Genomic DNA, 26,518 nt, shown 5'->3' on the forward strand with positions numbered 1-26,518 from the left:
GTCAGTGACCTCTCCTTTCCCCTTAATCTCTTTCCCTGACACTGAGAAACAGACATCAGTGTTTCAATTTGGTTTTGATTACAAGAATCAGGGTGCTATTCCAAGAAGATGAGAGCTTTATGTTTAACTACAAGTACAGTTAGGTTACAATCATTTTCTAGCACTGAATTCTTAGTATTTAGCACAGTCCTTGCTGAAGTTCTGCTTGTTGCAATTGTGTTCATCTCATACTTTTTAATAGTAGCATTATTTCAGTGGCCACAGTTTTCACAGGAGATCGTGGTAGGAGACTTTTTCCAATCAGCTCATCAGCAGCTATAGAAAAAGGACATTTATGGTTTCGCATTCATGAGGGAATCCACATGAAAATTCATATTCAAACAATCCAAATTCCATTTGCTTTGCCATGTTTCCTAGTATCTAGGTGCCTCTGAAGGTGTAGACTTATCTAACAGCAAACACTAAGAAGATACTGAATGAAATGTAGGCCATCAGATTATGTCAGACAACAATGCAAAAGGTGATGTACTTTTGGCAAAGTTTTACTGAGCAGCAAAGCTGCCATGCTCACAATACGCTGAAGATTTCTTCACTGAAATCTGTTTTACAGTCATCCTTTTTATATGCAAACTATTTTTAAAATGTTTTCAAATGTGAGACATTAGATGTTTAATTCATAAGTGACTAGAGGCAAAAGCCATCCCCAACAATAATTCTGTGCCTATTGTTTGTATCCTGCTCATAGCTGGTAGCACCCTTTGTTAAGTGAAAAGTAAAAACCTAAAGGACAAAGTGTTGCAAATATGTTTCTACTGAGTTAATCACTGCTATAACTTTGCATGTGGGTTCAGCTGCCAAAAATTCACATGCCTAGAGTGAATTATGTGTGTAGATCATAATATAAGGGCCTATAAAGAAACATATATGGAAATATTTTGCTCCAAAATATTTGCTGGTGAAGGTTTTCAGTATAAGTAGCAAGAAAAAACTTAATTTAAGATATAAATTTAAATATCCTTTGAGGACATATAGTACATTGCTTTATGCAGTATATTCTTATAATTTCAAATAGATCTTAAATATCACAAATAATAACATCAAGTAAATGTCTAGAAATGTGTAGAGCTAGATTACAATAAAACATGCTTCTTTATTAGATACACTGAGGGGCTGTAAGTTGATACTTACAGCAGTAGATGATTTCCTGTTATATCAAGACTACTGCAAATACCACGATTCTAATTTGATATGTCCTAATTTTAAATATAGCACCACCAAATGGGGTGCAGATCAGACTAACAAATCTATGCATACTCTATCTTGGCAGAACATAGATTTTCTTCTATATAAAAAGTAAGCATGACTCAAAACTATACTCAAGAAGACTCACTGGGGGGTCTGCTGCACTAACATCTCATATACACAAGTACAAGATAGAGAATTACAGAATTGCAGAATGGTTGTGGTAGGAAAATATCTCTGGAAATTGTCTAGTCTAAGCCTCCTGCTAAAGCAGGTCCACCTAATGCATGTGGCACAATACAGGCAGGTTTTGAATATCTCCACAGAAGGAGACTCTACAACCTGGGCAAACTGTTTGAGGGCTCTGTCTTTACCCTCAAAGTAAAGACTTTTTTCTCATACTGAGAGCAAACTTCCTGTGTTTCCATTAGGGCCTGATGCCCCTTATCATGTTGCTGGGCACCACTGACAAGTGTCTGGACCCATCCTCTTGGGACCCAGCCTTAAGATATTTGTATGCATCAGTAAGATACCCTCTCATTTTTCTGAAGGCTAAACAGTCCCAGATCCCTCAGCCTTTCCTCACAAGAGAGATGATCTATTCCCTAATCGTCTTCATAGCCCTCCACTGGACTGTCTCAAGTAGTTCCTTATATTTCTTGAATGGGAAAGTCCAGAGCCAGACACAGTAGTCCCAATGCTGTGTTCACTAGGACTGAATACAGGGGGAGGATCACCTCTCTTGACTTGCAGGCCTCGCTATTCCTAATGCACTCCAGGACACCACTGACCTTCTTGACCCCAGGGACACACTGCTGGCTCATGGACAGCTTCTTGTCCACTAAGATCCCCAGGTTCTTCTCTGCAGAGCTGCTTTGCAGCAGGTCAGCCCCAGCCTGTGCTGCAGATCAGGGTTGTTCTTCCTGAGGTACAGGACCCTGCGTTTGCCTTTCTTGGACTTCATTGGGTTCCTCTCTGCCCAACTCTCCAGCCTGTCCAAGTCTCACTGACTGGCAGCAGAGCCTCCTGGTGTGTCAGCTGTTCCTCTCTGTCATATATTATCAGCAAACTTGCTGCTCCATCCCTTCATCCAGGTCACTGATGAGTAAGTAGAATGAGAATGGTCCCAGTGCTGACCCCAGGGGAACAGTGCTTGCTGCATGTCTACAAACAGTGCCAGAACTGGTCACAACCCTCTGAGCTCCATCTCTTGTGCAGTTCCTGATCTGTGAGCTCATCTCACTGTGTGCTCTTCCTCACTGTGCACTCATCTAACCCACACTTCCTGAGCTTACCTGTGAGGATCTTATGGGAGACAGCACCAAAAGCTTTATGGAAGATAAGGAAGACAACAAGCACTTCTTCCCCCTCATCTCCCCAGCCAGAATGATAATACACATCTCTGAACAATGTAATTGTAAAGGGACATTTGGCAGCTTGTTTTGTGGATTGCACATGCTTTTAACAGATGTGATAGCAATGGTCTAATAAGCAGTTAAACTGCAGGATAAACATGCTCAGACTACTCTAACAAAGTTTGGAGTGTTAGCATTCCACCATTTACAGAGGCCTTCATTGTTTTTCCTGTTACTTTCAACAGCAGAAATTTATTTGTTAAGAGAGGGGAATTTATTTATTGCCCTTTAGGGGAATTTTATTTGTATACAAAGAAAAAGGCCTGTATTTTGCAGGCCACCTACCTTGAAACTAATCTGAGAACTCAGAAAAATGCAGTATAAGAATGGGAATATAACGGTGTGATCAAAACAGCCATTAAAAAAATAATATGTCAGATTAGTTTTTCCTGTTTTTCAGACAGAAATAATGCACATGAAGAATGATACATGTGTGTAGTCACAATGTTAGCTTTTGAGTAAAGCATCCCTTCTGTCTTATGACAGGGGGCAAGCTACTACACCTAAATATGTGGCTGCACAAAAGACAATTGTGTCAGAAGAACATTATGATGTCTGCCAAAATCAAGAGCTTTGGAGTTGAGGAACACTAGAACCTAAATGGATGATGAAATCCTAACTGTACTTTCCTGCAAATTACTAAATTTTCTTGAAATCTGTCTTTACCTCTCTTTTCCCCCCAAGGAACCCTTTATCATTCATTACACAGGATAAGTAGGTACTGATTACACAGTACCTACTGAATAAACAGCTACTTAGAAAAGTAATCTTCACCAGCCAGTTAGCAGTGCCTTATTTACTGCACACCCAAAGCCTGCTGTAAATACAGAATTATTCATTTTTTCACAGTCTTTTCTGGGCCACTCATCACTGTAGTATTTGCATGCCTCAAGAACACAGATGAATTTATCGCTGCCGAAAGATAGGAAACCATTATTATTATTCCCATTTTACAGCTGAAGAGATAGGGACTTGCCTGGAGCTACACTGTGAATTAGTTGCAGAGTAAGGATTAGAATTCATGGCTTGCAGCCCTGTGCACTTTACTGGAGATTGCACTGCCTTGCAGTCTGAAGTGCTGAGAAACCACGGCTCTCACCAATTTTGTCTACCATTTCAAGTGCTCTATAAGCCTTGGGCAGCCCAAGCTGGTCATCCATAAAATAAGACATATAGTTAAAGGTCAGCTGCCAAAATTTTGGAGTTATCTTCACATTGAGACTAACACTTCAGTCCAGTGCTTACAAAACTGATGACCTATGCCTAGGTGAATGCCTTAGCCATCAAGCCACTGGTGGTTCCAGCGTGGCTACTTTTCCATGATGTAGATGCTGGAACTCAAAAAGCTGTGATAAAAGCATCATAATCTGATTTCAAATAAATAGCACTTCAAGATGAAACACAGTTAAGAGTGGAAAACTAAATGGAAGGCTCCCCTGGGTTCAGCAAAAGTAGAATTAATTTCTTCTCCATAGCTGTTACAGTGCTGTGTTTTGTATTTGGAATGAAGATGGTATTGATAGCACACTTATGTTTTGGTTTTTTGCTAAGTTGTTTTCTTAAGTCAGGGGCATTTTCCTTGTCTCATGCTCTGCCAGTGAGGAGGTACACAAAGGAAACTGGAAGGGAGCATAGCTGGGACAGATGGCCCAAACTGACCAATGGAAATTCCACATCCCAGAATGTCATGCCTGGCATATAAGTGGGGGGAGTTACCCTGAAGCAGGGCTGACCTGGGTTTGGGAAGGGGACTCAAATCATGATAAGCATTTTTGACACCCAATGTGAGGCACAAAGAAAGGGCTGAGATAAGGACAGATCTGACCAGAGCATGTTAAAAGAAACATGACACAGGCCTAATTTCTCTTTTCTTGTATTCTGCACCTGAAACTCATTCCCTCCTGCTGTGTTGGACATACCCAGGATGCTGCCCCAGCACACTCCACACAAAAAGCATCTGATTAACATTTGATGGCTCTTGTTTTGTTCTTTTTAGTAAACTGGGAAAACACCAGTAGATCAAACTGCAATCATTCTACTGGTCATGATTTATTTAAGTCATTATTTTCTCTTTGAAGCTACTCTTTTGATCCTCTTCTGTGCAACTGGGATGCTGTGCTCATTGACCATTCCCACTTTTTGGCTGCTAAAATTAACATGGGTGTTACCTCCTTGCATCCACAAGGGATCGAGAGACAAGCAGGTAAAGTTTCTTGCAGACAATTGACCAGCAGTCTGTGATCCATTTGAAGTATAAAGCTCCAAACTAATCCACTAGTTTTCAGTTGCTGAAGGTGAAAGGCATAGTGATAAATCCAGTTTATCTTACTTATGCAAGCAATCTTCTTTCTCAAAAATATGCAGCCAATAGAGTTGTTGTGGAGTTTGAAGAAGGACCAGGCACAATAGATATGCAGCCTTGTTCCTCCGGTTCAAATGCCTGGTTCCTTCCTTCAAAAACTACGGCACAAGCTGTCAAGAAAAACACTGCACCTAGGAATGAAACTGAATCTGCAACATCCTAAATATGTTGAACACTCAATCACCTCTGTAAAACTGGAACAGTCTAAGAGGAGAGAACAAGAAAAACCCATAAAAAATTCCCAGCACTCAAAAAGAAAATGACTGCCCTCAGCAAAGAGTTAATTTGACTTTCTCACAGCTCAAGTGAACATCCAAAGCATGGGTTATATGATGGCTCCTCACAGCTGTTCTTAAGTTTTTCTGCAATTATAGCCTCCTCTTACATCCCACTGATGTTTTCAGAAATACTAAAACCAAAATGCTTATTAACTTTGCTGTTTTAATCTACTTTTTTTTCCATTGACTAATACAAATTGGCAAATTTGAGACTGCACTGCAGTTGTTTTGTGAGCAAGCCACCTGCATTTTTCATGGAATAAATTTGTGATAAAATGAAAAAAAAAAAAAAAAAAAAAAAAAGCCCCTATTTAATATTTGTGCCAAATCTCATTCTTCAGATTCAAACAAACTCTCGTTGACTGAGTCATAATTACTGGGTCACACTCCAGGCATAACCTCAGCTGATATATGGGTGTAGCTCTGCTGCCCTTCACTTGGCCAATTTATGCTGCATGAAAATCTGGCTTATTGACTGATACATGCTACTATTTTTATCTTTCTGAATGCTACTGCACTGGGACTGACAAAATATTTTTCTACAAAGCTGTAGGACTGGCGTCACCTGCATTGTTGTGATATATTTTAATAGTTCAATCATTAATATTTTACATCCTGTAAATATTTTGAAATCATCAATATTTTTTCCAAAACAAGGGAATGTGAGATCATTTCCTTTTTTTTAACCAGCTCCGTTCAATTTCAGTAGAAGTTAATTCTAGATAAAACTATTTAAAAACTCATTTTTCTTGAGATTTTATTAATTATAGTACTTGAATCTATACAACAGAAGTCACATTTAATGGGATTCAGAACTGCTGAGAACATTTATTCCCACCTAACCTTTGCCAATAAATTCAGCCTGAAAATCAGTATATTGCAAATCCTAAAATAAATGCAAGTAGTGTCTACAGCTTTCCAAATGGTATTCATTAATGTATTTTCCTCTAGCAGCAGCTAATTATTGTAATGAATCACGAACAGGGTGACTTGAAAGCTTATGTGAAATTTTACAAAAGTGGATACTAATATTTGTTGGCATCTTTGACAGTTACCTTTATTGATCAGAAACAGAAATGATGAGTTCTGTCAGTATGCCCAGCACACATATAAACAACGCAGGGAAATGCAGTAAATATGGAAACTGCAGCAGCCAAAAAAAGACCTGGGTTCATCACAACAACTTAAAACACACTAATCCAATCTTATTTTAGTATTTACACAGCCAAAACCCACCTGACAGTTGATATGTACATACATGTATCAACAGACATAAATATGTAGATCTTATAACCTAAATATGAGAGAGAGAGACACATGCATATGTATGTATAATAGAATTCACAGATTTACTCTGAATGTCAAATAGATTTTGATTCCTCTTGGCTTTATTTAACCAATTTCTAAACTTCAAATACTCTGTTCTTAACATCAGTAAGTACATTATTTTACTATAGTCCTACACTGTCCATTAATACACCCACCTTTCATCCATTATGAATATTTGAATATATGCTTAATAAAGAATTTATCAACATTGATCTGTTCCTCTTACTTCAATGAATTTCTGTGTTGTTCCTTCTAAGATTTGTTCTCGCCTTCCTCTTATGAAGGAATTACATGTACAGTAGCATATGCATAAAGCTTTGAATACTGATGCAGAGCTTGCATGCTCCACTTTAAGCCTGATTAAAATTTCTTTAGGAATCATATGTATGAGGCTGAATGGTTGTGGTTATTCTCCACAAAGTACTTTCTTAATTAGATGGGTTTTTGCTCCACTGTATCATTAAAGGCGTGCTCTATCCTCAGAAGGGGTGCACCATGCAGTGCCCTACAGTAAATTTGCACCCAAATCACCAGGCTGTGGCCTTAAAGATTCTGTACAATGCTACCCTAATGACCCATTATTTTTCAGATATAGATATAACTGCTACTCTACTTAGCTAAAATACTAACCAGTAAATTTAACCATTTTGAAAAAAAATTAACTAAAGGGATTTTACACGATAGGGTCATAAAGTTCTGGTTCACAGGCTTTCTAAGTTGATGCTCACTTGTGTGCAAAAATTTTGTGTCCACAAACTTATCTATGCTAAAAGCACAGTGCCAACAAGAAAAGAAACCAGGGGAAGATTCAAGGTGAGATAACAGCAGGCCCTTGTTTATGGGATATAACACTCATGGAAGAGGTGACTTGCTGCAGTTCAAGGATACCCAGAAAAAAGAGCCTATATTCCTGCAACGCAAGAGAAAAGCAAAACAGAAACTCACAGTTTATAGTACTACGGAAATTTGTGGACTGTGTGATGGAGGAGGGATTTTTGTTAGGTAGTGCCTCTGCCTCCCAAATCTAAGACCATGAACCAGGATGTGTTGTAAATCCCTTTAGCTTTCATTATTTGTGTTTCAAGAGCAGACTTTGGTAGGCTGCTGGAACAGGGAGCAGATTTCACATCTGAACCTAGTAAGGATATGAATAAAAGCACAAGTCTTCCATGGGAAAAATATTTGTAAGGAGGTCTGACCCTTCACTCTGAGTTTTCATTGCTACCCGCTGGTGTGGAGGAAATTCTCTCTTTTCCAAGGCAGAGGTGAAAAGGGCTGTCTCAGTGGCAAGCTGAACTGAGGTAAACAAATGGTCAAAACCTGCCTGTGTGCAACATTTCCCTGCAAAGGCATTGCAAGGGCAGTGTCAGGGCTGATGAAACCCACCATCAGCCCCATAGCTGGGTTAACCTCTAGGGAGGAGAGAATGGGTTAGGGACAAGGGAGCTGTATAGGGAGTCAAACACCTAAATGGGTTTGGAGAAAAAGGTGGAACTTTTATATGGCTGCAGAAAGACAGGGATGTCACTTTAAGTAACAGTCTTTGCTTTAATGCTCTAATCCAAGGGTTAGAGCATTGGAATCTTAATATGGGCTGAAAAATGTTGGAAATGTTCTCTACTCCTCTGGGTGTGGGAGGTATCTCTAGGAAACATTTTGCTTTTCTAATGGGGCAAAGTCTCTAATACAACACCTGGGGTTCTAGTCTTGGAGTAAGGACCTCTGTAAGGTGCCTAGAGTGGTTTTCAGAAACAGCAAATCTTAGGACATTCTATAAATCCACGACAACAGTATTCAGGCACACCCTGAACATTGGCTCAGCTGTTAGTCTAGTATGTGGAAATGGACTGAGGGTTGCCCATAGCAGACAGGATGAACTGCCAAAGAGAAAATGCAGCCTTTCATTCATTTCTAAACTGAATCCATGCAGAAAGAACTCTGCTCAAGATTAGATCAGATGAACCTTTGAACCTGCAGATTTGGGAATCACAACAAAGAGCACATAGAATCATTAGTGTTGCTTGCTAAAGGTGTTACTTCTCACAACCATCTGGAATTTTGCTGGAACACTGCAGGTGGGCATCCACCTCTCTTCCAATGGCACCACTGATGTCTTCCGTGCTACACAAAAAGAGAACAACTCTATCTCTGAGCAACCCTTCCCAGTGTTACCCTGCCCCCAGCTACATTTCACAAAATGTACTGCTCAGGCAAGTAGTTCCCTATTGCCACTGGGATGCACAGAATAAACTGCCAAAACAGCAGGTCCTAAAAGCAGTTCTGTCTGCAGCATGGCCCAGCAGACAAGTGAAATGCAGCAAATTGGTCATGTTTTATGGTACCCATGGCATTATAGGATAGAAAAAAAAGGCTACCAATATCCCTCCATATCATCCAGAAATACATCAAATGCTTCCAAGTCTATCAGATTCTAATACCTCTCACATCAGCAAGGTTGTTTGCATCATTTTACTACCAGACCCAGTTCTGAAATAGTTTGGAGAAATTAGGGGAGACTTTCACAGGATGGCACAGTTTTCATACTTTACAGATCACAGGATGGCTGAGGCTGGAGGGTGCCTCTGGAGATTACTGAGACCCACCTCCTGCTCAAAAAAGGTCAGTTACAGTGGGTTTTCCAGGATCGTTTACCTTCAAGTTTTTTCTTCACAGACAGAGATTTCACAACTTCTCTGAGCAACCTGTTCATGTGTTTGACCACCCTCAAGGTAAAAACATGTTTTCTTGTATTCAGATGGAATGTCATGTCTTTTAATTTGTGACTGCTGTACTTTTTTCTGTCACAGAATCATTTAGGTTGGAAAAGACCTCCAAGATCATCCAGTCCAACCTTTGACTGATCGCCACCTTCTCAATTAGACCACGGCTCTAGATACTACATCCAGTCTTTTCATGAACATCTCCAGGGACAGTGACTCCACCACTTCCCTGAGCAGCTCATTCCAAGATTTAACAACTCTTTCTGTGAAGAAATTCTTCCTGATATGCAACCTGAAGTTATCCTGGTGCAGCTTGAAGCCATTTCCTCTCATCCTTTCATTGGTTGCTTGGGAGAAGAGATTGACCCCTGGCTACAACCTCCTTTCAGGTGGTTGTAGAGAGTGATAAGGTCTCCCTTGAGCCTTCTTTTCTCCAGGCTAAACCCCAGCTCCTTCCTCACTGTTAGTCAGTAGCGCTAAGAAAAGTCTGTCTCCTGCTTCTTCAGTCCCTGCCCTCAGGTATTTATACTCATGGATAAGTATCTGTCACAGCCTTTTCTTCTCCTGTCTGGACAATCCCAGCTCTCTCTGCCTCACCTTCCTGAGAGACACTCCAGTCTTTTAATAATCTTCGTGGTCCTTTGCTCGACTTTTTTCCCTACATGCATGTTTCTTTCATACTGAGGAACTCTGGGTGTGTCTCACCTGGGCTCAATAGAGTCTCGACTCCAGTTTTTACACATACTAGTAAAGAAGGGAGTGAAAACAAGACTTACACCCTATGCTCAGATCCAGTCTCTGCACTGAGAGTAGCTGAGTCTGTATTGGCTGGTGATTAGGGGTTCCTTCAATGACTGATGAATTCAGACTGCTCTCTATTGGAAAAGGATTGGTATCACAAAAGTCACTGTACCAAGTGCTGCCTTTTACGGAATCTTAGCTAAGAGGCCAAAGGAAAAAGATTTCAAGAGAACAGGCAGTCCTCCCTACCTAGATGATGGAATTGAATTCTTTTGGTAGAGGAGAATTCCTCTGAAGACCTACTCACACCAAATCCCACAGCGTGTCACACCTCCACACAACTTCATGAGCTCTCTGTAACTTTCCTGGAAGAAGGAATTACTTGACCAATTACAGAGGCAACTTTGGCTGCTGGCAAAACAGTCCATTTTCTAACATGGTGAGAGGTTGGTGTGTGTTTCCCAGTGGGCTCCCACGCAGGTGCCATGGTAAAAACCACAGCCCTGTGATTGCCTGCACTATTGTCTCAGTCCCATGCAGAGGATGATCAACCTGAAATGCATTCATCTCTGCAAATAAGTAACATTACTTACTGAAACAGTGAGGAGAACTGTCAGAGAGAGAGACCACACAAACTTCTCCTAAATTTTAAAGAAAATCACTGTATGGAATGGCCATATTAATATTTTGGTATACACCAGCGTGGAGAACAATCAAGCAAACAAAACATCTTCCTGACCCTAACAGAAAGCATTTGACTCACATACTAAATTCAAGGTATCCTTCAAAACGTGACAAAGAGGCTGAGTGAGGACCCAAACACGGTGCGAATCACAAGAGAGTGCCCGAAGAAACAGCGGAAGACGCGCAACACCGTTGCCTTCACAACAGCGTCCTCTCTATTGCTGGCAATACCCGCGATCACAGCCACGGTCCTGCCGGGGTGCAGCCGCGGGGCTGTGCAGTCAGCGTTTCACCGGCCCGCTCCGCGCCCCGCCGAGCCAGCGCTGCCCCGGCCCGGCGGTTCGGTGGAGCTGTGCTGCCCCCCGGCGGCCGCGCCCAGCACCAGCACCAGCCCTGCCCGAGGTGCCCGCCCGGGCACAGGGACACGGCGGGAGCAGCGCGGGGCCCGGCGCGATGCGGGATGCGGGATGTGCGATGCGCGATGCGGGAGGCCGGCGTTTCTCAGCTCGCTGTTTCCCCGAGTAAGGCGCCTTCGCCGTGTCCTTGCCCGTGGCAGAGGGTGGAACTAAGTGATGGCTAAGATCCCTTTCTAACCCAAACGGTTCTGTACCGTTTATCTCGTCTTTTTCTTTAAGCTTTCCTTAAACATTTTCTTGCTATTCTGCTCCCCCAGTTCCTAAACGCTTCCTCCCTTGGGCGCTGGGAAGCGGATCTGCAGCATATGGCTTCGAGGAGAAGATGTAGGGAGTCTGAGGAGCCGAGAGAGACTCAGCTCTGCTCGCCAGGAGCTGGAGCCAGAGGCCGGAGCACTCAGCTCTCACCTGCTTGCACTAAAGTCTAGGCCAATATTCCTACCTATCTCTTTTGTAAAATTATTTAAAGATCACATATTTTTACAACATCACCTCTAAAGAGATATAAATACTTTGTGCTATAAATCAAAGCACTGTAAAAAAAGTGATTTAAACACTCCTAGGCAAGAACATTATGATGAGAAACTACTGGTGCTTCATACTACTTAACTCAGATATTTTTAAGCACTGGGAAAGCTGTTCTGATAGCAACATTCATTCACAACTTCATATTTATTGAAGTCACTAAGGAACAACGAGGAACAACGTATGTCATTGGCTCTGCATTCAGGATCATAAATCATTGCTGTAAAACTCCAACAGAGCCAAGCAAAGCACCACATATAGAGCCATTGAACCATAGACTGGTTCGGGTTGAAAGGGACCTTTAAAAATCATCCAATCCAATCCCTGATGAGCCTTAACGGAATGCTGAAGAGAGGAATTACAAAGAACTGCCCGAGAAAATCCTACTCGATTGATACTAGGAAAATGATTCATTGTTTACATAGAAAATTCTCCCCGGGGCAGCATTTCTGGCTTTGTTAGGTGGGAAAGAAACGTAAACTGAAATTTCTAAGTACCAGTTTTCAACTCAGACAGGGCAGAATGTGAAGTAGGCACACATAGAGCAGCATCCTCTGTGGCAATGAGCTACAGAACCAATACTGGTTTCAGTGGAGGGATTAATTCCATAGAGCTTTTATATAGATATAGGAAAAAACCAAGCGCTTCATTGATCCATAACATTGCCTGAAAGACATGCACTACCTCATTAGATCCGATAATTTAATAACTGAGTTTGGAGTGTTACTTTGAAACACAGTCTCAGCAGTATATCCTGAAATCATATATTATCACGTGTAAGATACGCCTGCTGCAAAACATTGCATTCATCTCAAGGAATCCCCAGGAACGGGGACTACACAAAACTCACTTCCTCTTTCATGTAGTTCAAACTGCACCTGCAAGCAGTATATTATATATGTGACTTGAACATGTAGGGAGTGTAATGCTCCTATCATTGAGGCTGTGAAACAATTCATTTTTCTGGAATAGTACCACACACAATCACAAGGAAACCTTGAAGTTATTGCAGGTCTCTTGAAATATGCAATACAGATATATAAACTATGGATGTCCAATAGCGAGGATGTAAAAAAGAGAGTTTATTTTGTGGATATACACCTACCACGTCAGCATTTAAGAGCTAGGATGGTTTAGGTCAGGTCCCCTGAAGAGGACCTTAGGTAAGCTCTGGGTATTGGAGGTGTGCGCATACATATGTAGCTGACACACGTGTGGTGCAGCGAGCCTGTCTCTACATCGGCAAGGCTCGGACGTGCTGGCTGTCCCCGGCCCGCGGTCCCAGGACACCTGCACGCCCGGGCTGCGGCGGGGACTCCCCGTCCCTGAGGGCAGTCGGTGCGGGCCGGGATCGCCCGAGAGAGACCCTGCCCGGGGCGCCCGGCGGGGGCTCTGGCGGGAGAGCAGCGCGGGGAGCCGGGGAAGGCGCTGCCGCCCGCCGGGGCTGTGCCGGCTCCGGGAGCGGCCCCGTGCCGGGAGGACCCCGCGGGGTGCCCGGGGGTCGAGCGCGCAGAGCCCGCGCACCGCCCCGCGCTCCCGGCCGCGGGCTCTGCGCGGGGGCGGCGCGGGCGCGGCGCTGCGGCGGGGCCGCGCCTGCCAGCGGCCGGGAGGCAGCGCCGCCGCTCCCGCTCCGCTCCTGCCGCCGCTCCGCAACTTTCGGGCAGACGCTGACCCCTCGTCCCCTCGGCGGCGGCCGGTAAGCCCCGGGCCGTGGCGCCCGGCCGGGCAGGGGAAGCACATGGCCGCGGGAAACTTCGGCCGGCGGGCGGGGCGGGGGCAGTCCTGGGGCGCCGGGGGACCGGGAGGGGACGCGGGAAGGAGCGGCGGAGCGGGCACGGGCACGGGCACGGGCACGGGAGGGCCGGTGTCACCCTCCGCCGAGCGGAGCGGAGCGCGGCGCCCCGGGCTGCGGGCGGCGGCCGCCAGTGAGCCACGGTCTCCGGACAGGTGCGGGCGGGCCGGGCTGCGGGCAGGGAGCGGCAGCGCCCCAGGGCCCGGCGCGGAGCAAACGGGATCCGCTGCGGGGCAGCCCGGGCCGGGCGGGGGAGCCCCGGGGGGCGGCTTTTGATTCGGGCGTTTTGCCTCGCGGCGCCGGCGGGCTGGGAGAACAAGTTGCTGAGCGATGTAGCACGGGGGCACAGGGTTCAGGTGGAAAATACAGGCAGTTCCCCTCTGGATGCGTTTTTGGGGGTTGTTTTGGGGTTTTTGTTGGGTTCGGGAGGTTGGTTTGTTTTTTGTTTCGTTGGCTTTTGGGGGGTTTTGTTGTGGTTTTGGTTTTTTGTTTGTTTTTAATAGGGCACAGAGGAAAACGTTAGTGCACAATGCTGAAATTGGTGATCTGGTCGCTGAGGCAGGTATCCAAAAAGCAGCAGTCGCTGGAGCAGCTACATTACTGTCGTTCTTCGTGCTAGCGTGAGGTTTATGTGCCTTTGCGAGGAAGGTCACTTTTTACCCTTTCCCCCCCGCCCCCCCCCCCCCCCAACAACCCACCCTCCTTTTGCTAAGCCGTGCATCAGCAGCATGAATTCCAAGAAGCAGTAGGTGTTTCTTGGCATTTCAACTGGGATTTTGGAAAGGGAAGCCGGGTATTTAATGGGAAAAAATTGCGATGGAAGGAAAGGATGCGGAGGCTGCACACAGCCCTGGGTTTGCAGGCATGTGGAAGTTGTTGAAATAGGTAAAGGGTTGAAATTGGCATTTGGAAAATGGTGGCTATTTTTTTAGTTACTTATACCACACATGAATATATGGAAAAGCTGGGCCACAAAGCATTTTTCCTGTTTTGCAGTTTGCTGACAGCAGAAGGTAAAACATGTCCTTGAAGATACACAATTTTACATAAACAGCTGATGTTTACATAAGCCTAGATAAGTTTGTGAAAAACGCAGATAGCAAAAGATGCGATGTTAGCTGAACTCTGCTATCCTGCTCTCTGTCCATGCAATAATTTATCAATTTTTTGTATTGTTGCAGTGTAAGAACAAAGTGAACAGCTGCACCTTCACCAAAGCAACCACCTGCGTTCCTCTTCTCCTCTGGAATGGACAATGGGATGGTCTCTGACTTTATCATGATCAAAAACTTCTTCCTCTTCTGCGTTTCCATGAGTTTAGCCAGCCACTTCGGGTGAGTTGCCAGTTGCATTTGAATTTCTTCTGTGGCTTTTTTAAGGAAACGAGGAAACTTGGCTCTGTGTGATACGGAGTAACTGAACAAAACAAGTGAGCTTTGCGTTTCCTCTTAAGGTGGGGTGTCAGAGGGGAGGGAGTGATTTGCTCTCCTGTTCAGATTTGCTCTCTTGTATCAGTTGTTTATGCCTGCTACAGTGGCATAGGGAGAGACTTGTGGGGCACAAGGAGCTCGGACCAGGCCTACAGCTGCTGACCTGTGCTCTGACCTGGGTTTAGCACAGCCAGGGGCTGTGGTGCCCTCTGCTCCTACATCTGTAATGCCGAGATCTTGCACCTTCCCTCTCACCTGATGGGTGCTGGTTATAGGCACTAGTGCAAAAAAACCTCCAAAACTGCAACAATGAGACTTGATGCATGTTACTAACTGGTACAGGCTTTCCTCCTGAGTGACCTAAGATAGTGACTGCTTAGAAGGATGTCTGAGTTGGAAACTTGTTAGAATAATTAGAAATCGTGTTTCCCTGAAGCATATAGCTAGGAATCCCATTTCCTATTTTTGCTTTGGATGCTTTCCTGACAGTGATATTCTGAAAACTATTTTAAAGAGATGCTCTGGCTGTAGGTCTCAGGAAATGAAAAATAAAGTCAGGAACCCTCTATTTATATATTTTTCCTATACCCAGAGATCTTAAGAACTTTCCAAATATGAGCTATACAATGGAATCTGGAAAAAGCATTTTTCAAGTGCTTGGGAAACGTAGGTTGATTCTTCTTTGTGGAGGAGAACAATTATTTATGATTTCACCCGAAAAAAATGAATCCTCCCAACACGCTGATTCACAAGCACACCCATCGATTCCTTGCTATAAGAAGATATAAAATGGAGATGCAAATCAGTTTCTGATTTCAAGCAAACAGATTTGTTCCAGATTGGAACTAGGAGAAAGACCACACTTTGAGTGGTGACTGTCTCTGCTGTAAGCAAAGCTTAGCCTGGTATCCAGCACGTGTCCCGTGCAGGTAGGCAGAAGCCTGCAACCTCAGAGGTTTATATGAACAGTTGTAGGACTGCATTCTACAAAGGATGCAAAGAGTTGCATACTCGTTTATTTGCCTTGGAAAGACCTGGTCCTTCTTTCACCATGGTCTAAGGAAAAAGTCTCCCAAGATTTTGTGACAGAATTTAAGAGGGCTGAGATAGAATGGGACTTGCTTCAAACTTGTCTTTACATTATTGTAGATTGACAAACTGTTTCCACATTGAGGAAAACCTTGGTGTCTATAACCTTAAGTCCTTGGTTGATTGTCGTCCCTGCAGAAGGCATCACATTGCAGTAGTTGAGTGTAATCTGCTTGGTGTGTGAGTCTTTTGAGTGTGTTTCTCCTCTAACAGAAGGATAGATAGATAGATGAGGATGCAAAAAACCCCAGAATCAAACAACCCCAAACCAAAATGGTTTAACTCTCTCTTGACTCCAAAGCAAATACTGAATCAAAGTCCCAGGTAGAAATCAGTGTGACCTGTAACCTGGCAGATAACCATAGGAACTAGAGGAAACTAGGACACTTGTTTTTTGCAAGTTAGTCAGAATGCTTCTGTGCACTAAAATGAGATCATCACGTAAATTCCCCCCACCCCACCCCTTGCCCCCCATTTCTGATCTAGTAATTTTAGTCCAGGCCTGCAGAGATAAGCAGCTCCAATTCACTGCACCATTCACACATTGCCTTAGGGCTGAATTTTGACCCTGCTCAAAAGACAGAGGATGCTCCAGCGCTTCTGCTTCAGAGGCAGAAGCAGTTTCTGAGTGTAATTTGCTAAGTGCTTTGGGACTGACTCTTCAGGACGGAGCAGTACAATTAACATGTAGGCTGCTGTATTAACTGCAGGAATCTAATACTGGTAACACTTGCTGTTGCTACCAGGTTCTTCTTTATTAGCTTCATCCATGTTTCTGCTGTGCTGTTATATTGCAGTGAGTTTTGCAATGTGCTGGATAAAAGCGATTGGTCAAAGGAGCACAAATTAAAAATCAAAATACTGTAGGACATTACAGATGAAGGCAGATATTTTTCTACAGTTCTCCATAGTCATTCCATATTTATATTAAATCATAAATACGATTTTTGCTGACATAGCCAAAGCCACCTTGGGGGATTTTGATGCACAATGCCTGGTAACATAAACAGAAATTATGTATCTCAATCTACTAGGCTACTTGAGAAATCTCAGCAAAAGACTGTGATTAATGTTTAACATAAATGTGTAATGACTATCTAGAATAATCCACATTAGTAGGCAGTAGAGGAGGACTGTAGACATAATTGGTAGCGGCTATCTAAAGAAAAATCACTGAATTAAAATTCAAAGATATGGATGAACTGAGAAGAGGTTTTGAGGTCTCCCCTCCTGTTTTTGGTTTAACAGTTTTATAAATCTACTTATGCAGGAATGGTCCAGCACAAGTCAAAGCTTTTTCAAGCCTGCTTGAATTCAACCTTGAGTTGTATAATGTATAACAAGTTAAGGTGTTTTACTTAAGCATTTCAAGGTAGCGCACAATTGTCTCAAAAGTAAACATTGATAATAAAGCTATAGAGTGATTAAAAGTGAAAAAAGACCATGAAGAGCATTTTCAGATGAGATAAAACAATGCTTGTGGGCCCTCAGGGCACCCAGGTAATGGCAGCCCTATGAGGGTTGGTGCCATGTGTGGCTGCTTGCACACAGATCTCCCTGAGATGAGGTAGCCCATGGTAGGCTCCAGGCTGGCCAGCTCTTACTTTGCAAGTCCCAGGCCATCCATGGGGTCACACTGATGATGCACAGTCCTGGTGTGTTTCAGTTTTGGATGTGCCATTTCAGAAATCTGTCCAGGAGCCAGAACCAACAGGGATGGACATTGTTAATGTACCCACAGTGTAGTTGCCATCTGCTAATAATATTTATAATAGCGGAAATATGGAGAACAGAAGATCCCAATTATGTGTAGTCAACCCAGCATTTCTCTGTACACTCTGAAGAATTCAGTCCATGATGCATCTGTGGTTTCACATACTTCTTCTCCAGCCCACAGCCCATATCACTAAGACTATAATCCTGCAATTTAGGCAAAACATACCTCTCCTTCAGGCTGTTATTTCAAGTTAGTTTCTGCAGCCCTAAGCAGTTAGTTCTGCTAGGATACCTCATTACAAGTACTTGTGATGCTAAGGAGTTCTTCCTCATATTTTTTAAAACTAGTTTTGTAAGAGTTATTGTATCCTTACGCAGTCATGCCTGTCTGTTTATTTTTTTAGTCTGTCTTCTTTTTCATTCTCCATATCTCCAGATAGCTTTTTGAACCCATTAGGCAATTGCTATGTAGAACTGCTTGCAGGAGGCAAACAGTTATCAGTAAATCCCACTGCAGAACAGGTGAACGGGTTCAGCATCTCTGGCCTGCCAGCTAGCCAAAGAGCAGGAGTGTCCCTCAGGCCATCCAGCTCGTACTTGGTGCAGGAGAAGCCCTGGCACGCAGTGCCTCCCAGTGAAGCTGCAGGTCAGTGACCTGGGGAGCTGAGAGGTGTTTAATGACCCTGGAAGCAGTTCAGGACATCAAAAGGGGCATTAGGATGTCGTGGGGGGAAAAGATGGTGAGGTGTCACCCTGTGAAAAACAGGCTCTCACTGCACTGCTCACAAATTACTCCTTCCATGAAGGTAACAAAACACAGCTCTTTCTAAATAAAATAATTAAATTATTTTTTAAGAATCTGAATTTTTTTTTTAAATTTCATCATTTTAGTCAGTCCTCTGTTCTAATCCAGTGTGAAAGAATTGAGTTTTCAGTGCACAAATTCAAAAAATCAACATTTTTAGATCTCAAGAATCCATATGGAAGGAGTGGCAAGAAGCTAACTTAGAAAAGTAAATCTATTTCCTGTGATGTCTGGCCAGCTGGCTTTATCCAGAAGTTTGTGTTGCGTCTCCACTGTCTTTCATAGACTGTTAATTTGTCTGAAGTTCAGATATAATTGCAATCCTATTAAAGCAAGTTATTGGAGACACTACTCTTACAAGAGAGAGAGTAAAATATATCTTTCAATAGTAAAATACTCTTCAGTTATATTTTCAGGAATTCTTACCTTTTTTTTTTTTTTTTAAGAAGTTTTGGGAAACAATTATTAAATATCTACCATACATTTTCCTCTTATTACAACTAAGCTATGAATTGTACCTGCCGTGATTTTGACTAGATGGCAAAAAAGACAATGATGTTTAAAGTGGTAAATGGTGAAGTCATCAGAAGAGGCAGCTGAGCATCTTTAGAGAGTTATTACATTTTACACGATGGGTCCCTTCTGTGGCTTCTGATTTTTTCAGTTACCCTGAAATTGCAATATTAAATAAATGTGATGAGAAGTATTCCTGGTTGGTTTAGTTTATGTTCAATAATGAGCTTTAAATGCAATTATCTCTGAATTTTCTTAGCATTTCCCTAAGATTCTTTTCTAGGTTTATTTTTATCCCTAACTGAAAATTTCTGCTATAAAAACATTTTTCACTGCAGAGGGGCAATAATATGCTTACCTACTAATATGTTTGATAAAGCCTTAGCTGTGTGGAAATAATTAGTTTAGGGTGGGTAGCACCTATTTGTCTCTCTTCATTGAGCTATATAGTGTCTAATATATGCACGTAACTTTGCAAGTAGAGTTTACATGCCTTTTTACTTGTCACGACAATCTCAGCCCTTACTCAAAAACATGTGTTTCACCAGCAATCTCAATAACGGAAATTAAATGCTAACTTTCTGTTAAGACAGAAGATGTTACACTTACATAAGAGCAAACAGAAATCCATCTACAAATGCAACTTCACATAATACTGGCATTTCACTGAAATTCAGAATCAGATGCCTTCTTTTTCGGGTGAAGTGATCTGCCAAATGTAAATTGGATTGTAGTTTTGCAGAAATGCAGACTTTTTGCTAGTTTTCGACATAGCTGTTTCTCCATCTTTTTCCTCTATTAATTATCTTTTATTGTGAAGAGATAGAAGTATTTCAGTATACAGGGCGTGTGTACTATTCTTGCGGAAGGCATACATAGCTGAGATAGAAGGAAGCAGCATCAATTACTCTTGTTAGATTGAGAGGAGCAGTTATGAGAACTAAGTATATTTGTCCCATCCCCACAAAAATAGTTCAGTGGAAATCCTCCCTCAGAGTTCAATTGGCTTTGAATTCAGCCATAAGCACTAAAAATAACAAGCTTTTTCAAGAGCAGAAAAACTAGTGAAGCTTTGTGTTCTGTGCCCCCAGCGCTGTATCTTTGCAATAATCCCAGCTCCACATTTGATATCCCTTGTTCCCATCTCCCATTGCAACACCTACATTTTACCTCTACTGTCCTTTTCTCCCAAGATCTTTCATAATGACCCTGCAAGTCTCCTCCATACCTCTTAATTGTCAGAGAGGAGGGGGACTGGTCTTGCTGAGGCTGTTTCTGAGCTACATGCATACTGAGTGTCCCAGTCAGCGAGCCAGAGGGAATAGATGACTGCTAACCTCACATTTTCACTTAATGAGGCACTAATTTAGATTACTCTCCCCTTGTCTAGTCACAGCTTCTCATGAAACTTGTAGGAATGAAATGAAGTTTGATCTCTCTGCTTCTTTGTCAGATGCAGTGAAAAATGAAAATGGGTTCCTACGTTGATGCGGTGTAGCAGGCAGACAGCATGATGCGTATCTCTTATGAAAAAGAAAAGAAGATCAAACAGATGAGAAAAGTTGAAAATAGTATTCTAGGTGTACTGGATTTTCATGCTTTATACTAGGATTTTATCAAAGCATTAGTTGTGGTTGCTGTATTTAAAGAAAGTTTCTAAGTTCTGTCTCCTCTTTGCATTTTTTTAGGCTGCTACTTGTGAATATTCACTTTTAAATGGTATCCCTTCAATTACAATTGACAAAAAGTCTACAATCTTTTTTCTGGAATGGTCCAGCCTGAAAACATGTTTAATGTTTCTGTTTGCATCTGCTGGGTTAACTGTCTTGTCTGCCGCAGTTGCTCACTAGGGGTTGTGGTCACAGCATAGAAAACAGAATTAATTTGGTCTTCTGACCATGGCGATGAAAAATAGGCAAGGTTTGTGGCTATGCATCCACCTGCATCCAGGGGAGATCCTTGGTGGCCTTCGGCTCTGCAGTGTGGAGCTTGCTGAGGGTTGCAGCAATGCCAACTGCACTTCTAGGCAGTAAGAAACCTCCCCAACCAGGTATTTTCATGGGCTTCAGTGTTTCAGGAAATGACTCCTGTGCTCGCTCGACCCGACCTTACTCCTAAGTCCTGAGAGGCTTTGCAATCCTTCCTCTTTCCAGCAGAAGCATACAAACTGTAAAAGGAACAAGCACAGGACTGAGCATCCTCGACTCTGTGAGGGCATATACATGGCTGAAAGCAGCTTGTTCTGAGCTAGGTCTGGCATCCCTAAAACTGCCAGATGATTTACAGGGGCGTCAGTGAGTCTCATTGTGGAAACCTTATGCAGGTAAAACCAGACTGAGGTTCCTTTGTCTTTCTTTGTATGAATCCTATTCTGTTAGGTAAGGCAAACATGTATGTTACAAGTATTCTGCAAGGAAAGCTGTTCAGAGAGATATTCTGAGCTTCTTCATTTATTTACTGATTTATTTCCCTGGAGACTGGTAGTAAATAAGCATGTATTCTTTTTATTTATAGAATTTTTTTATCTCTGAGTGACTGTCTCATCAAGTTCAGGTTGCTGAGTGTAAGCTATTCCTGCCTGCTGGCAGGGTGCATGAGGGTACAGTTCCTGGTGGGGCGGTGTGCCCTGTCACAGCTGGAGCATTTGCTGGTGATCTCAGCAGAGGCTGAATCATGAATAAGCACCTGGTGTGAGCTGTCTTAAGAGATGCTCATTGCTTGCTGTAGGTGAAGCATGCTTGTGGATAATCTTCCTTGTCTATTCTTTAGGTAAGCAAAGGCATTAATAAGCAGGGGATTCTCCTAAGCATCTTTAAATGAAAATCAAACAGATTAAAAAATGCTAGTTGTTAGTTGTGCTGTGAGCAGCTTCCTAGGTCTGAGCCATGGATAAAAAGATTAAATAAAAAAGAGTTTGGAATAAAAACAAATCTGGCCCAAAAGATATGGAATGAGGCCCACTACACATTGCTGTTATTTGCATACTACAAGGGAGAACTAATTTATGCAAAAGGGAGAGGAGGAGTGAAGAACTGTGTTTTCCGTACAGCAGTATGTTTTTCAGATACCCCAGTGATACCCCAGTAGGATTTTTGAATGTAGTGGGAGTTTCTTATCCTCAAATAAGGTCACAGTTCATCCTTTGTTCTGGCAATAAATTATAGAAACTTTGAAAATTAGAAGCCGTTTGGCATTTAAAGATTCCACAGCACCTTCAGGCATACTTGAAGGTACATCCCCAGGCAAACGTGTGCTTCTCATGCAGCTCCCCTGTCAGCCATGTAGTTCCCAAGGAATCGAGAACTAATCTGAAGGAAAACCAGTAACAGCTTTTGCCAGAACTGTGAGCTGACCTTGCTACCTTGCCACAAATGGAGCCATGCCAGCACTGGGGTGGTGGGAAGGGGTAGCGCTGGGGACAGGGATCTACTTGTGCATTATGGACAAAGATCAAAGGGCTCAGATGTCCCCTAGTCTTGCACCCCAGGGTTTTACCACCATGTCATGGGTCCTTCTTTGGGTCCTCTGCCAGGGAGAACTATTTCCGAGTTTATAATAGTGATGAAATAAATTGCTGCAGCTCCCTGTGCTTTTCAGGAGCAGGAGGAGAGGACAGAGCCTTGGAGGCTCCACTACAAAGTTTCCCTGAAACTGAAGCCCCTTGAAACTGGCATGGCTTTTGACATGTTTCCTTTTGTTTGCATAAAACAGCTTTTCCCAAACGCCAACGCCATCAGTGAAAGAGGAGGCTAATGATAACATCACTATATTCACCAGGATCTTGGATGGTCTGCTGGACGGCTACGACAACAGGCTGCGCCCAGGGCTGGGAGGTAAGATAACGCCTTGGTTTGGCTGTTCTCCTCCTAGATGGGACCATGTCTGCGTGGTGCCCTCTCAAGTGGGTACCTGCTCTGGGCCGTGACAGAGGACTTGTGTTTTATTAACTAAACTGAGTCCAGAAAGCAGATTTGTCTCCTGGCAAATGGGGCACAAGAAAAAGATTACTGAAAGTCGTGTTCTTTCAGTCACTCAGGTCATCTGAGGTTGGCTCAGGAGAGCATCTGTGATACAGTTTTTTCTGTAACTGAATACAGTTTGGGTTTTTCTTTCTGGTACTTCCTAACGTAAGCAAGAGATTATGCTAGCAGGTTGCTGTGAGATTACCTTACTGGTCAGCCTATATAAAATTATGTTGGTAATGCATATCTCTTTAAAAATAGATCCCCAAACCATCCATATTTAGACAAGTACAGCAAATCTGTATTGATATGTCTTTTTGATAACCTCTACAGCAGCTATTTTAAAACCTTAGCATGTGAATAGTGGTTGCCATCCTAACCTTGTTGAGCCCTCCTTCAGCTCCCTTTCCCCCAGATTTCTCTCATTTTATACCCATGTGTAAACCATCTGTTATGTTTCTTCCTGGCCCTTTTTTAATCTGGCTACCCCCACCCCTTCCTCTTGTGAGACCAACACATTGCTTTCATCCCTTTCTCTCCTTCTCCTCTCACTTTACACAGAGATGCTTGAAAATAGGGCTCGATGCTTTTTATCTTATATAACGAACTTCTGAAATTTCTGCCCTTAAATTAAATTAGACCTGAATTTGAAAAGATGCCAGAAGGACTTAGAGACTTGAGGGTAGAAATAACTTGACCTAACTTCGGACATCTCTGATAGATGTCTGAAATCAGGCAGATCGCCCAACCCAGCAGAAGGGAGTAGGTCCTTCCAAGATACACTTCATCTCATCTGGTGGTATGTATTGCGTAAGTGCTGGCAATGTGCACTGACAGCCCAGAAAGCCAATCACATCCTGGGATGCATCAAAAGAAGAGGGGCCAGTGAGCTGAGGGAGGATATTCTTCCCCTTTGCTTTTGTGAGTACTGTGTCCAGCTCTGGAACCCCAGCATAGGAAGAACATGAACCTGTTGGAGTGAGTCCAGAAGAGACTACCAAGATGATGAGAATCCTGGAGTACCTCTCCTGTGAAGACATGATGAGAGAGTTGGGGTTCTTCAGCCTGGAGAAGAGAAGACTCTGGGGAGACCTTATAGAAACCTTCCATTGCCAGTGGTGCTTAGATGAAAGATGGGGAGAAACCCTTTGTCAGGGAGTGCAGTGATAGGGTGAGGGGTAATGGTTTTAAACTGGAAGAGGGTAGATTTAGATCAGATATTAGGAAGAAATTCTTTACCTTGGGGGTGGTGAGGCACTGGAATAGGTTTCCCAGAGAACTGTGGATACCTCGTCCCTAAAAGTGATCAAGGCCAGGTTGGACAGGACTGTGAGCAACCTGATCTAGTCAAGGGTGTCCCTGCCCATGGCAGGGGTTTGAAACTAGATGATCTTTAAAGTCCTTTCCAACCCAAACCGTTCTGTGTTTCTGTGATCAAAACCTGTCAGTTAGAGAAAATGCACCCTTGAAGGGCCAATTTCTTTCTGACTGTAAGAACAAAGCCTGGACTCGCAAAGGTCAACAATTGCATTTGATCCAGGATGAAATGTTTCCTCAAGCATGCTCTTAATTTCAATCTTTTGGGGTTTTTGAGTGATATAGGAATTAATACAAAAAAAGCATTGTCAGTAGGTATTTGCATTTTAAAGCAATTACTAATGTGGAGCCCATGTTTATTACAGAGAGAATAACTCAGGTGAAAACAGACATCTATGTTACCAGTTTTGGTCCTGTGTCAGACACAGAAATGGTAAGTTAGCATGTGGCTGCCAGCTTGGTTGTATTTACTTTGCTAAAGTAATTTTTGGAACCATCGTTTCTATTCAGATCCTGCAATATCTTGACTGTTTCTTTGTACCAGGAATACACCATTGACGTTTTTTTCCGACAAAGTTGGAAAGATGAAAGGCTGCGATTCAAAGGACCTATGCAACGCCTCCCTCTTAACAACTTGCTTGCTAGCAAGATTTGGACCCCAGACACTTTTTTTCACAATGGCAAGAAGTCTATTGCTCACAACATGACAACCCCAAACAAACTTCTGCGCCTGGAGGATGATGGCACTCTGCTGTATACAATGAGGTAATAGCCAGCGTTGATTTCTTCTGATGCTGGTTCCCAGATAACTACAATTACTTGTGGGGAGCATCACTTTCTCCACTTCTAGTAGAGCCAGGGAGCCAGTCTTTCACACATACTCGTGTGAATATTAAGAAAAGTGGAAAATATAATTGCAGCCTTAAAGTACAAATTAATTTGTAATTCTGAATATGGCTAGTGCTTAACTATTACTTTTGATTAAATGGAAAGCATATTCTCAACAGATTTGATGATTCAGTTCAGCTTTTTTATGATTATCTGTTCTCTCTTGCTGTTTGTGTTTGCAGTGGTAGTGCAGACTGCAGGAGAACAGTATCCAAGACCAGAAACTGAGGCTTTGTTCTGGGGCAGTACATCTTGAACCCTTGGAGCTTTTGTTGTATATTTTTTTTTATTAATTTGACTAATAGTGCTAAAAAGCGAATGATCATAGGGATAAATGACATAAGCTAGCAGCATTGTGAAGCTGCTTGAGCAAGTACAATCTTAGAAACAAAGCTGGGTGTTTTTATGTTATTATGGGTGTTATTACAGAGAAACAAATGGGTGTCTCAGATCTTCAGAGTTGTACTCCTTTTCTGATTTGAGTATACTTTCCAGAATCATCATTGCATTATGTAGATAGAAGATATAATATCAATGATTTTAGGTGCCTGAAATTATTTTCAGGACAAATCCCACATCAGTATATGGCAATTTGTTCATTAACGGTAATTAGCCTGCAGTAATTAAGACTGCTGTCTGTCTGCAACAGGGTTTTCTCCAATACCATAGTCAAATGGACAACTTGAAAAAGAGATAAAAGGAAAAATCTACTGTGCAACAAAGGGTTTTTCTGAACTTTCCATAAACAAGCCCAGAGTGGTGCCCTAGAACACAGCAAAGTGCTCAAGAGCCTGAAGTTGGGCACTGAGCTGACTAGGATTTCAGCAGGCAGCCCCCAGCCACATATGGGAAGCCAAGCTCCGGCCAGTGCTGTGTCCTGCTGTGGGACCATGCAGTCCTGTACACAGCCCAAGTTTGCTCATGGGCCTGGTGGTTAAGAATTGTTCAGGCTCAAGAGGGTTATGCTTGTGTACATACAGGGTATCTTTACGTACGTCCTTACAGCTTTAGACCATCTCAGTTGTTACATTAGCACTAAAAAAACTTTGACATGATGGAAGTCATATTTAAAAGAAGGAAAAAAAATCCTAATTTTCTCTTCTACTGTGCGTGTTGCTGTTATTACTAGCCCCAAATTAGTGATTACTGCAGTAATAAACTAAAAAACTGTGAGGTTGCATGGACACACTTAAAAGTCCAAATAGCTATCAGAGGAATGTCGCAAAAAAAGTTAGTAATGCCAGGCTTAAAACTAGTCTCCACTGCTGCATGGACCACGTAAGTACCACTCCAGAGA

At 42.8% G+C, this 26,518-nt stretch overlaps 2 protein-coding genes across 2 annotated transcripts in view; one reads left to right on the top strand and one right to left on the bottom strand.

Annotated features, from left to right (window-relative positions):
* Positions 1–26,518, bottom strand: part of GABRB3 (gamma-aminobutyric acid type A receptor subunit beta3) — a gene marked incomplete at both ends in the record, with an annotated part of 198,192 nt that overhangs the window by 137,169 nt on the left and 34,505 nt on the right. The window lies entirely within an intron of this gene.
* Positions 14,750–26,518, top strand: part of GABRA5 (gamma-aminobutyric acid type A receptor subunit alpha5) — a gene marked incomplete at its 5' end in the record, with an annotated part of 53,492 nt that continues 41,723 nt past the window's right edge. The window contains 4 exons of the mRNA XM_083881844.1: positions 14,750–14,835; positions 22,766–22,887; positions 24,699–24,766; positions 24,878–25,098. Coding sequence (XP_083737970.1) covers positions 14,750–14,835; positions 22,766–22,887; positions 24,699–24,766; positions 24,878–25,098 — 497 coding nt within the window. The remainder of the gene's footprint in view (positions 14,836–22,765; positions 22,888–24,698; positions 24,767–24,877; positions 25,099–26,518) is intronic.

This window comes from Zosterops lateralis (genome assembly GCF_965231275.1).
Source record: "Zosterops lateralis genome assembly, chromosome: 2".
NCBI classification, from domain to species: Eukaryota; Metazoa; Chordata; class Aves; order Passeriformes; family Zosteropidae; genus Zosterops; species Zosterops lateralis.